The following is a 12578-nucleotide window of genomic DNA, read 5'->3' as shown; positions in this document are numbered from 1 at the left end:
ACTCTGATCAAGACAAAGATCCAAGATAATTCCAAAGAACCCATGGCGAAAGATGCTATCCATCTCCAGAAAGGAACTGATGAACTCTGAATTCAGAATGAAGAATAGCATACCTTTTCATTTTCTTTATTTTTATTGTTTTATTTTGTTTGTGTTTTCATTTGCAATATGACTAATATGGAAAATATTTTGCATGACTTCACATGTATAATTGATATCAAATTGCTTGCCTTCTGAAAGGAGAGGGAAGGTCAGGAGGGAAGGAAAGAATTTAAAACTCAAAATTTCTCAAAATGAATGTTAACAATTTTTTACATGTAACTGGGAAATATTTAATGGAATAAATAAAAATAATTTTAAAAATATAAATTTATGCAAAATATAAATGGGATTAAGGATTCATTATTTAACAAATCTGCTTAGGAAAATTGACCAGCAATTTGGTGGAAAAAGCATTTAGATCCACATCTTATACTTACATTATATACCCTACAGAATTCCAGATGGATGATAGACTTAACCATAAAACAGATGGAAGAAAATAGAATAAAATGCTTATTTCATTTGTGGATGTGAAATGATTTTTTCAATTAAATAAATGGAAGGAAATATTAATGACAAGAGAGATTTGCTTGACTATATTAAAATAAACATTTTCTGTGCAACAAGACATTATAATTAACAAAAATAAAAATAAATTGTGAAAAGCATTTATAGGAAAACATGTCAGATAATAACACATCTAAAATATATTAGGATTTATTAAGAAGTCAGAGAGATAGGGGGTAGAGCCAAAATGGTGGAGAAAAGGCAGGAACTCACTTAAGCTCTCCTCTAAACTTCTATGAACACCTTGAAATCATGCCCTAAAACAAATTCTGGAGCAGCAGAACCCACAAAAGGATGGGGTGAAATAATTTTCCAGTTCAAGACAACTTAGCAGGTCTGCAGGAAAGGTCTGTCACACTGGGATGGGAGTGGAGCACAGTTCAATGTAGGCCATGCCAGTGCAGACTGGGCTTCAGCAAACCAGGAGCAGGTCTTGGGAGTGATTGAATCAGTGGCAGTAACTGCTTCCAGAACACTCATCTCACAGATTGTAAGGGTATTAAATAACTGGTCAAGAAATAGGCTGGGTAAATGAGTAAACCTCAGAAAAAATTCTGACTATAGAAAGTTACTATGGTAACAAGGAAGATCAAAACACACACTTGGAAGAAGACAACAAAGTCAAAGTTCCCACATCCAAAGCCTCCAAGAAAAATATGAATTGTTATCAAGCCATGGAAGAGGATTTTGAAAATTAAGTAAGAGAGGCAGAGGAAAAATTGGGGAGAGAAATGAAAGTAATGCAAGAAAATCATGAAAAAAGAGTCAACAGCTTGGTAAAGAAGGCACAGAAAAATACTGAAGAAAATAACACCTTAAAAAACAGAAAAGTCAAATGACAAAAGAGGCAGAAAAATCCAACGAGGAAAAGAATGCCTTGAAAAGCCGAATTGATGAAATGGAAAAAGATATACAAAAATTCAATGAAGAGAACTCATTAAAAAGTAGAATAGGTCAAATGGAAAAGGAGGTACAAAAGCTCACTGAAGAAAATAATTCCTTAAAAATTAAAATTGAGCAAGTAGAAACTAATGACTTTATGAGACATCAAGAAACCATAAAAAAAAACCAAAAGAATGAAAAAAAAATAGAAGACAATGTGAAATATCTCATTGGAAAAAGAACTGACCTGGAAAATAGGTCCAGGAGAGATAATTTAAAAATGATTGGACTTCCTGAAAGCCATGATCAAAAAAAGAGTCTAGATACTATCTTTCAAAAAATTATCAAGGGGCAGCTAGGTGGTGCAGTGGACAGAGCACCGGCCCTGGAGTCAGGAGGACCTGAGCTCAAATCAGGCCTCAGACCAAACACTTGACACTTACTAGCTGTGTGATCCTGGGCAAGTCACTTAACCCCAATTGCCTAAAAATAATAAAAAAAAATTATCAAAGAAAACTGCCCTGGTATTTTAGAGCCAGAGGGTAAAATAGAAGTTGAAAGAATCCACCAATCACCTCCTGAAAGAGATCCCAAAATGAAAACTTCCAGGAATATTATAGCCAAATCCCAGAGCTTGCAGGTTAAGGAGAAAATATTGCAAGGAGCCAGAAGGAAACAATTCAAGTATCATGATGTCACAGTCAGGATAACATAAGATTCAGCAGCTTCTACATTAATGGATCAGAGGGCTTGGAATGTGATATTCCAGAGGGCAAAGGACCTAGGATTACAACCAAGAATCACATACTTAGCAAAACTGAGTATAATCCATGAGGAGAAAAATGGATATTCAGTGACATAGAGGACTTTCAAGCTTTCCTGATTAAAAGACCAGAGCTGAACAGAAAATTTGACTTTCAAATACAAAAAGGTAAACATGAAAGGGAGATCACAAGGGACTTAAAAAGGTTAAACTGTGTACATTCCCACATGGGAAGATGATACTTGTAACTCGTAAGAATATTCTCATTACTAGGACAGTCAGAAGGAATGTATACACATATACATACATACATATGTATATATATGAGATAGAGAGGACTCTTGTGAGTTGAATATGATGGGATGATATCTACAAAATAAAATTAAGGGATGAGAAAGGAATGAATTGGGAGAAAGGGAAAAGGAGAGGTTGAATGGGATAAATTATCTGATATAAAAGAGCTTTTATAGTGGAGGGGAAGATAGAGGAGGTGTTGGGGAACACTCGAACCTTACTCTCATTGGAATTGGCTCAAAGAGGCAATAACATACACACTCACTTGAGTAAGGAAATTTATCTCACCCTACAGGAAAGTAGGAGGGGAAGGGAATAAGAGGAGGCAGAGGGTGATGGCAGGCAGATTGGGGGAGGTGATAGTCAGAAGCAAAACACTTTTGAGGGGAAACAGGGTGAAAGGAGAGTGAGAATAGAACAAATGGGGGAAACAGGATGGAGGGAAATAACAGTTGGCAATCATAACTGTGAAAAAATTTTTGAAGCAAGTTTCTCAGATAAAGGCCTCATCTCTCAAATATATAGAGAAATGTGTCAAATTTATAAAAAAAAGAACCATTCCACAATTGATAAATGATCAAAAAATATGAACTGTCAGTTTTCAGATGAAGTAATCAAATCTATCTATAGCCATATGAGGGGTGGAGGGTGTGTTCAAGGAAGACTAGTACCTCTGGTGTGAAGGCTGCTGAGCAGTTTTCAGGGCTGCTTTCCACCTTTAGTGTCTACCTGTTCTACCTAATTCTCACCTGTGGCTCCAAGAAACTGTAGCATGTGTAGCAGCCACACTCTGGTAAACTGTTTTGGCAGATGGGCTAAACCAGGTTGAGGGTAATTGAGGGGTCTCAAACCCATTGGTGAATTAGGGGGCTGTCTACCCCAAGCACGTGAAGACTTCTCCTGGTAGAATGGGCAGATGAGAACAATTTGTTCCAATGGCCATGAAGGCAGCTGAAGCAGGCACTGTGGAACACTTAGAGCTTAGTTAGACATTGAAGACTCCAAGGTGATTCTTTGCATCTTGAGCCATCATCAGTTGTCTTGGTTCTGTCCTACCACTGGACTGTGATGACTGCAGAGGAGAGAGTGAGGCCAAGGACTCTGTGCAATTCTGCCTCACTTAAATCCAATTTACACATAAATCAAAAGATATCACTCAAAAAAAACCTCTAAATCACTATTGATTGGAGAAATTCAAATTAAAACAGTTCTGAGGTACTACCTCATACCAAATAGATTGGCCAATATGATAAAAAAGATAAGTGACAAATGTTGGAGGGGATGTGGAAAATTGGGACACTAATGCATTGTTGATGGAGTTGTGAACTAATTCAACCATTACGTAAAGCAATTTGGAACTTTCTCAAAGGTCTATAAAACCAGGCATACCCTTTGACCTAGCAATACCACTACAAGGTCTATATCCCAAAAGAGATAAAAAACAAAAAGAAAAAGGACCTGTACGTATAAAAATATCTATCGTAGCTCTTTTCTGGTGGCAAAGAATCGAAAATTGAGGGAATGCGCATCAATTGGGGAATGGCTGAAGAGGCTATAGTATATGATTGTGATGGAATACTATTGTGCTATAAGAAATCATGAACTAGAAAACCTGGAAAGACTTACATAAACTTACATGAACAGCAAGCAAAGTGAAAAGAGTAAAACCAGGGGAAAATTGTGCACATTAACAGCAATACTATAAGATGATCAACTAACTGTGAATGACGAGCTATTCTCAGTAATATAGTGATCCAAGACAACTCTGAAGGATTTATGATGGAGTCTGAATACAGCTTGAAGCATACTTTTTTACTTTCTTTATTTTTCTTGGGTTTCTATCTTTGGTTTGTGTTTTCTCTTACAACATGGCTAATATGGAAATATGTTTTGCATGACTATATGTGTATAACCTATAGCAAATTGCTTACCTTCTTAATGAGGGGGGTGGGGAGGGAGGGAGGGAGAGAATTTAGAACTCAATTTTTGAAATGAATGTTGAAAATTGTTTTCACATGTAATTGGGGAAAATAAAATACTAAATCAATAAGAAGGAGGAAAAAAAAGTCAGACAGATAACTACCAGCATAAAATGTTTAAATGATCAAAGAAAATGAACAATTTATAACAGAGGAAACAAATTTTGGATAATCATATGAAAAAAGGCTCAACCTCACTAATGATCAAAGAAATATAAATTAAAATATTTTTAGTTATACCTCACACCTATCAAATTGGCAAAAGTAATTGTAACGCAATTCTCAAAAAAGCTGGGTGGGGGAGGGGCATGTTGCATGCTGCCTGTGGGAAGTGATTCCAGATTGGTGGAGAGATTGATGACCCTTGTTTGTTCAAAGATTTTCACAGCAACATTATCTGTAATTGCAAAAAACTGTTAACAACTTGCACGATCCATTGTAGGGTGATAAATGTGTTGATTAGTCCCTATGCATGTTGCTACAGCAGTCTCATTTTAAAGGAGTGGTTACAGTGCCCTGAGATAGCATCATAAGGAGTAGTTGGGAAAGTGAATTATGTGGTATATGATGCTTCTAAGACAGATTTAGATGCTTTGTGGGATAGCAACGACGGAGTTCTAGGGGAGTTCCTGTACTATACTAAGGAGCTTTGGGAGGCATAGCAATACTGAGGAGGAACAAATCCAGACTTACATAATCCCCCTGATACTTGAGGTCTGGGTTCGTTCTTCAACATTGTAGTACTGCCTCCCAAATCTTCTCAGTAGGATCCAGTAGCACCCTTACCAATCTATTGCTTGTGGTCCCATCCTCCTCTCCTCAGTCTTGGCACTAGGTCATACAAATTACCTTGAGGCTTCAGACAAACCTCAAGAAGGCAGAAGAAAAAAAGTCAAAGCTGGTGGTTGTTGCTGGAAGTTCTGATGACGCGGCAAAGGCTTATGTACCCAAATCACCAAATGAGATAATGGACTAAAACTGTATATGTGTGTGCTATTGTTACATACTTCAAGGATCTGTAATATCCCCAAAGTGGGTATGCCCTACAGTAACACAGATTATGAACCCAATGTAATTTAACAGATATAATAAGATCATAGATTTAGGGGAAGAGAGGAAACAAAACACAAGAAGGATTTATTAAGTGCTTACTGTGTGTCAGGCTGTGCAAAGGGACCTCAGAGTATATTCACATTTATATTGTATTAAAGGTTTATAATGCAGTTTCTTCATAATAACCCTATCAGGTAGGTAGTCAGAACATTATTATCATGACTTTCATTTTTATAGAGTAAAAAACTGTCCCCAAAGAGGTTAAGTGACTTACCCAAGGTTTTAAGACTACTAGTAATAATAGCTAACATTTATATAGCATTTTAAGGTTTGTGAAGTGCTTTAACTATAAAATTTTATCCTTAAAAAAGTCTTAGGATGTAGGGACCATTACTACCCCCACTCTATAGATGAGGAAACTGAGTTAAAAAAAGAGATTAAGTGACTTTCCCATGGGAACAAACTTGGGTATCTGAGGTAGGATTTGAAATAGGATCTTCCTGATGACAATCCAATACTCTCACTATGGGCATTCTATAGACATAGGGTGCAGCCTTCTTCTTCACACAGTAGCCACATATTAAGCACTTAATAAATAATCGATCAGTTGATTGATTCTTTGTTACTCTTTCTCACCCTTGATTCCTGCTCCCATTCATTAAGATTTTTTTTTTTATGAATTGCTTTGGTCAAAAGAAAAAAAATCATCATTCTGTGGCCATCTTGATCATGATTTTGAATTTAGGTTGGTCCTTGGGCAATAGATAGTCTACCAAATCTTTTCTTGAAGCTATTCTAGATTAGTGAGAACATCCAGAGCTTATGCTTAGCTAGCACAGCTTTTAAGAACCCACCACTATCTTCATTCCATGATGAAATTAGTGTGACTCCTAAAGAGTGGGGCACTGATGCTACTCCCCAAACACCCATGACTGGTGTATTCTTTGATTGGATGGCAGACGCCCCTGTTCTGAGGTTGTAGCAGAAGTGTAGCAATTCAAATTTATCCTGTTTTAAATTCTTGAATCCCGGGCACATTGGTCCTACTGCTACTCATTTTTTTCACTCCCCCAGTTTCAGATTACTCGTACCATTGATCTCAACCACTCTTGTTTACATGCTGTTGGATGTTACTCTGCTTGAGGAAATTATACAACCATTTCTTGATTCCATTCCCTGCTAGTTTCTCTGGGACAGCTTGTTCCTTTGATTAGCTCCTCTTACGAATTGCTCTTTCCTGATCTACTCTCCTCACAGCAGCTATTCCAAGTCTTCCCTTTTCAAACCATCTAAATCACCATCTTCCCTAATTTCTCTCAACCGAAGATCCCACCTTAAATTTCACTGAAAAAAATGGATGATTATGTTTCTTTTAAATTATGTATTTCAAATCACCTCAGCATCCCATCCCCCACCCCCATTATCTTCTTCTTTGTTCCAGTCTTAGAAGTTCTTGTGGGAGGAGAAAGTAATGGCGACTTTGCACAGCCCTCCCTCCCTCAAATTCAATTCAACTGCAAGTCATGGCATCGTCTTTCTGATGTCACCGTCCTTTTTTGAGGGTCCTTTTCGAGAACAAAGGACAAACCACAACTACAGAAGTTCTTGCTGATATCAAACACTTTACTTGTGCCCTTGATTTCATCACCTGCCATCTCCCTTAGCAGCTTATACCTTTGTTTTGTTTTTTTGTTTTTGTTTTTGTTTTGGTGAGGCAATCGGGGTTAAGGGACTTGCCCAAAGTCACGCAGCTAGGAAGTGTCATGTGTCTGAGGCCGGATTTGAATTTAGGTCCTCCTGACTCCAGGGTGGGTACTCCATCCACTGCACCACCTAGCTGCCCCCAGCTTATACCTTTGACCATCCCTTCTTGCTCCCTAAATTTCAACTTCTTTATTCACTGGTTCCTTCCCTCATGCTTTCAAACATGCATAGAATTCCCCATCCTTAAACTCCACCCAAACATCTCCTCAAGCTATTGTTCTGCCTTTCACAGGCAAACTCCTAGAAAAAACTCTCTACCAAAGGTTCTTAATGATGTGTGTGCCTGTGTGTGTGTGTGTGTGTGTGTGTGTGTGTGAGAGAGAGAGAGAGAGAGAGAGAGAGAGAGAGAGAGAGAGAGAGAGAGATGAACTCCTAAGGCAGTCAGGTGGAGCCCGTATATTCCTTCCCAGAAAAAAATCTTTTAAATACATAAAATAAAATATATAGAACCAATTATGTTGAAATACAACTATTAAAACATGTTTAAAAAACTAGTCCACAGGCCAAGAACCCCTAATACATTGTGTTGATTCCATTTTCTCAACTTCCAGTAACTTCTCAACTCCTGTATTTTATCTTTTGTTTTTATTAGTCAATGGAAGTGCTCTCCAAAAGATCACCAATGATCCCTTTTTGCTAAATCCAGTGAACTTTTCTCAGTCCTTGCCTTTTTTGATTTCTTTTTGGCATTTGTTACTTTTGATTAGCCAGCACCTTCTTCTAGATATTTGTCCCTCACTGGGTTTTCACAATGCTACTTTGTAGCATCAATCCTTTTCTGTCTCCTCCTTAGGCTTGTTATTAGTATCTGTTCTCTATGAGTAGGTTATTAGTATCTGATCTCTATGAGGAGGGTTCTGTACTGGGAACTCTCCTTTTCTCTTTATACATTCCTTTCTTTCTCTTCACAATATCTACAACTCTAACACACTCAATTATTTTCTCTGTTCAAATGACTCCCATGTCTACATACACAGCCCTCATCTCTCTTCTGATTTCCAGGTGAGGACCACCAGCTGCCTGCTTGATGTCCCATGTGCACCTTGACTTCACTGTCCCCAAATAGAATTCATTATCCTTCCTTTCACCACTCCTCCCACTTTACAACTTCCCAATTTCAACTGAAAGTTCCATTGCTCTTCCAGTTGCCCAAGTTGCAACCTACAGGTCATCCTTTCTTTACTCAGCGCCTGTCACTGAGTACTAGGTATATTAAGCTTAATTTAAGGACTAAGTATTTAAGTTTTACATATTCAACACTTAATTACTTCTTGGTTGTTTGATCCTGGCTTCTTTACTCTCCCTCACCACCATATACCCTCACCCTATATCCAATCAGGTGCTAAGTCAGTTCCACCACCTCAGTACATCTTGTATTCTTCCCCTTCTTTCTACTCACATCACCACCACCCTAGTCACAGCCCCCATTGCCCCTTGTCTAGAGTTCCAGGGCTGAGGAACCTGTGGCCTCAAGGCTATATGTGGCCTTCTAGGTCCTTGGATGTAGCCTTTTGACTGAATCCAAGTTTTACAGAACAAATCCTTTTATTAAGGGGATTTGTTCTGTGAAGACTATTGCAGACCATTGCAATAACCTTTCATTTGGTCTGCCTACAGCCAGTCTTATTCTTTCTCTAATCTGTCTTCTATAGAGTTTCCAAACTGCTATTTCTAAAACATTGATATATTCTATATTCTCGCCAAAATGGCCTGTTTGTTGTTCCCCTCAAATGATATTCAATCTCCCATTTCTGTGACATTACATGGTCTGTCCCTGATGGACATTTCAGGTATTTTATGCCTGATTCTTGGAACTTCTAACTCTCTTCAAAGCTCAGCTCCAGTGTCACCTCTTTCTTACATGAGATCCTCCTCATCCTCCCAAGTTGTTCGTATCCCCTCCTTCATTTACTTCTTATATTTTGGAGGATATAATAGCTATCATTTATATAGACTTCAGGTGAAGCCCTTTATCCACTATGTAACCTAGCTGCCATGTATTTATTTATTGGTGAACATCTTGTTTTCCTCTAGTAAACTCCCTGAGTGCAAGTATTGTCTCTGTTTTGTGTTTGCATTCCCAGGGCCTCTCAGAGGTCCTGGAACATAGTAGGAGCAAAATGAATGTTTATTGATTAATTAATAGAAACTATCCAAGCAGCTAGATGGTTCAGTGGATTGAGGGCTGCACCTGGATTCAGGAAGACCTGTGTTCAAATCCAGCCTCAGACACTAACTGTAGTATGATCCTGGCAAATCATTTAACCTCTTTTTGCTTTAATACACTGGAGATGAAATGGCAAACCACTCTAGTATCTTTGCCAAGAAAACTCTATGCCCAGTATGGTCTGTGGGCTTACAAAGAGTCAGACATGACTGAACAACTAAACAACAAAAATCAGCCCCTCCAAACTGTACAAGCTGAAGAGGTCCCAGGAGACCAACTATTTATGACAGGAATGGTAGTGGGTGGATAGCTGAACATCAGTCACTTATGTAGCTTTGGTCTACCAGACAAAATGAAAAAAATAGGCGAAAATTAGCTAAAAACCAAAGTGAGGGAGCTGTCGCAGGTCACCTGGTATCCTCTCTTCATACTTTTTTTAATAGTACTTTTAGGTTCACAAAGCACCTTACAAATATCTCAGTTGATTCTCACAATACTGGGAAGTAGGTGTTATTATTGTCCTCGTTTTACAGTTGAGGAAACTGAGTCAGACAGAGGTTAAGTGACTTGTCCAAGGATTACATGGCTAGGAAATGGCCAAAGCTGAATTTGAACTTAGGCCTTTTTCACCGTAGGTCCAGTGACCAGTACCAACTATGCTACCTAGTTCCCCTATATTCCCCAAACTCTTGGCATTGCCTTAATGAGGTAGCTGGAGATCTGAAACAGTTTCGTGACAGAGTAAGTTTTTGTCACTTAAGGACCAGACTAGATAAGTTTGGAGGAGCTCGGCATTAGGTTAGATACAGGATGATTAATTTTGGGCCTCAACAACTTCTGAAGAAGCTATTAAGTCATATCAGTCAACAAGCTTCTATGAAATACCTTCTATGTGTCAGGAAAGGGGAATACAAAGACAAAACTGAAAGAACAGAGAGGTTTTATTCTATGTTGGGAGAAGTCAAAGGAAATCACAAGTTGCTGAAGTAAGAAATCTGCTACATTTGCAATTAATGAACTTGATGGAGGCTTTCCCCAACAACTTTGCTTCTAGAGCTAGAATTTCTAAGTCTCAGGGCTTACCTAGCATATCCTGTTCAGAGACAACCAGATTCATTCTCCCTAAGCAGCTGCTCCTCATAGGACTTTGGGTCCCATTGATTCCAGCTTCCCCCTTTTCTCAGAAATGCAAGTACAATTAAAATAACTAACTTGATTCCATTTCAGTGATCTTCTCTTACAGCCGAGGCTGAGAGGAGACAGCACCAAGTAAGGATCATAGCTCCTTGACGTGGAACCACTCCAGTGATCAGGACAGGACAGACTGCCTCTGCAAAACCATTGTGGGGAGCTTCCCCATTCCACGTAGAGAGTTCAGCCTCCAAAAATATCCCAGTTAACACTTACCTATTTGTAAATAGAGGATGACTATGAGCCATGGCAGTAGACGCGTCATGATCCTGAGCCTCAGCCAGAGCCCTGGCCTGAACCCTCAGACAAGCTCCTATTTTGAAATTGTGCCATGAATAGAAAGTAGTATCTAATTTACATTTCCTGTGACAACTGCCTCTGTAGAGGCGGAGAGATTTGAAGTTTACAGTGAGGAAGAAGCCCTTACACCCTATGTCAGTCGGTCAGTTGGTCAACAAGAATTTATTAAACACCAATAATAGGCACTGTGTTACACTCTGGGAAAAAAAGAAAGGCAAAATATAGTCCTTGCTCTTGAGGAGTTCACAGTCTAATAGGGTGGGGGTGTGTGAAAACATGCAAACAACTCCATACATACCAAATATATAGAAAGAAATCTTAGAGGGAAAGCACTAGCAATTGTGGGGGGGACCTGCAAAGGTCTTTTATAGAAGGTAGGATTTAAGCTTTCTCTTTTTTTTTTTGGCAATTGGGGTTAAGTGACTTGCTCAGGGTCACACAGCTAGAAGTGTTTGGTCTGAGGCCAGATTTAAACTCAGGTCCTCCTGACTTCAGGGCTGGTGCTCTATCTGCTGTGCCACCTAGCTGCCCCGGTTTAAGCCATCTTGAAGAAAGTCCTGGAAAATAAGAGATGGAAGTGAGGAGAGGGTATATTTGAGGCAGGGGTGACAGCCAGTGAAAATGACTAGAGCCTGAGAAATTATGCCTGAGAGTCATGTGTGAGGAGCATCATTTGGGCCAGTGTTGGAACATAGAATATCTGGAGGAAAGTAAAGTGTAAGAAGGCTGGAAAGGCAGGAAGTGGCAAGGTTATGAGCAGCTTTAAATGCTAAACTTTATATTTTATCATAGAGGTAATAAGAACCCATTGGAGTTTATTGACTAGGTCCATGACATGATTAGATTAACATTAGGAAGATCACTTTCACAGGAAGTAGATGATGGACAGAAGTGAGGAGAGACTTGAGGCAGGAAGACCAATCAGAAACCTATTTCAATAATCTAGGCATAAGGTGATAAGGACTTCTATCAATGTGGTGGTTGTGTGAGTGAACACAAGGGGATGTATGTGAGTGATGTCATGAAAGTAGAAATGACGAGGCTTGGCAAGAGATTGGATATATGAAATGAATCAATAAGCCAGTCTATAAACATTTATTATGTGCCTACTATATGCCAGGAACTGTGCTAAGCACTAAGGATACAAAGAAAGGTAAAAGACAAGGTAAAAGCTCCCAAGGAGCTCTCAGTCTAATCAGAGAGTTGATATGTAGATGATATTATGAAGGTAAACTAAATTACGCACAAGTTATAGACAGGATAAATTTGAGATAATCAATAGAGAGAAGGTGCTGGAATTGAGAGGGATGATGAAAGGCTTCTTGTAGAAGGTGAGATTTTAGCTGGGCCTTAAAGGAATCCAGGAAGGCCATAAGGCATAGATGAAGATGGAGAGCATTCCGGGTAGAGGCGACTGCCAGGTAAAATGTCTGGAGACAAGACATGGAGTAACTTATTTGAGGAACCATTGGCTTGGAGCTTGGGGACTGTAAAATATAAGAACACTGGGAAGGTAGGAGTGCGGGGGGAAGGTGATGAAGGGCTTTGAATGCCAAACAGAGGACTTTCTATTTGA

The 12578-nt window shown here is 39.0% G+C and overlaps 1 protein-coding gene across 6 annotated transcripts in view; it reads right to left on the bottom strand.

Moving 5' to 3' along the window:
• The window catches only part of LOC114026372 (SLAM family member 9-like), a 44395-nt gene extending 33353 nt beyond the window's left edge, over positions 1 to 11042 (bottom strand). For 3 of the 6 annotated variants that reach the window (XM_027840058.1, XM_027840060.1, XM_027840057.1), the window contains exon 1: positions 10919 to 11039. In XM_027840058.1, coding sequence (XP_027695859.1) covers positions 10919 to 10967 — 49 coding nt within the window. In that variant the 5' untranslated portion in view covers positions 10968 to 11039. Of the gene's footprint in view, positions 1 to 5220; positions 5396 to 10918 lie in introns of all 6 variants that reach the window. The other 3 variants (XM_027840059.1, XM_027840056.1, XM_027840061.1) reach the window with 3 other exon arrangements.
• Positions 11043 to 12578: the final 1536 nt, after the last annotated feature.

This window comes from Vombatus ursinus, unplaced genomic scaffold (assembly GCF_900497805.2).
Source record: "Vombatus ursinus unplaced genomic scaffold, bare-nosed wombat genome assembly UNPS02014838.1, whole genome shotgun sequence".
Classification (NCBI taxonomy): domain Eukaryota; kingdom Metazoa; phylum Chordata; class Mammalia; order Diprotodontia; family Vombatidae; genus Vombatus; species Vombatus ursinus.
The sequence above is the reverse complement of the archived record's forward strand: the minus strand, read 5'-3'. Positions and strand labels throughout refer to the sequence as shown.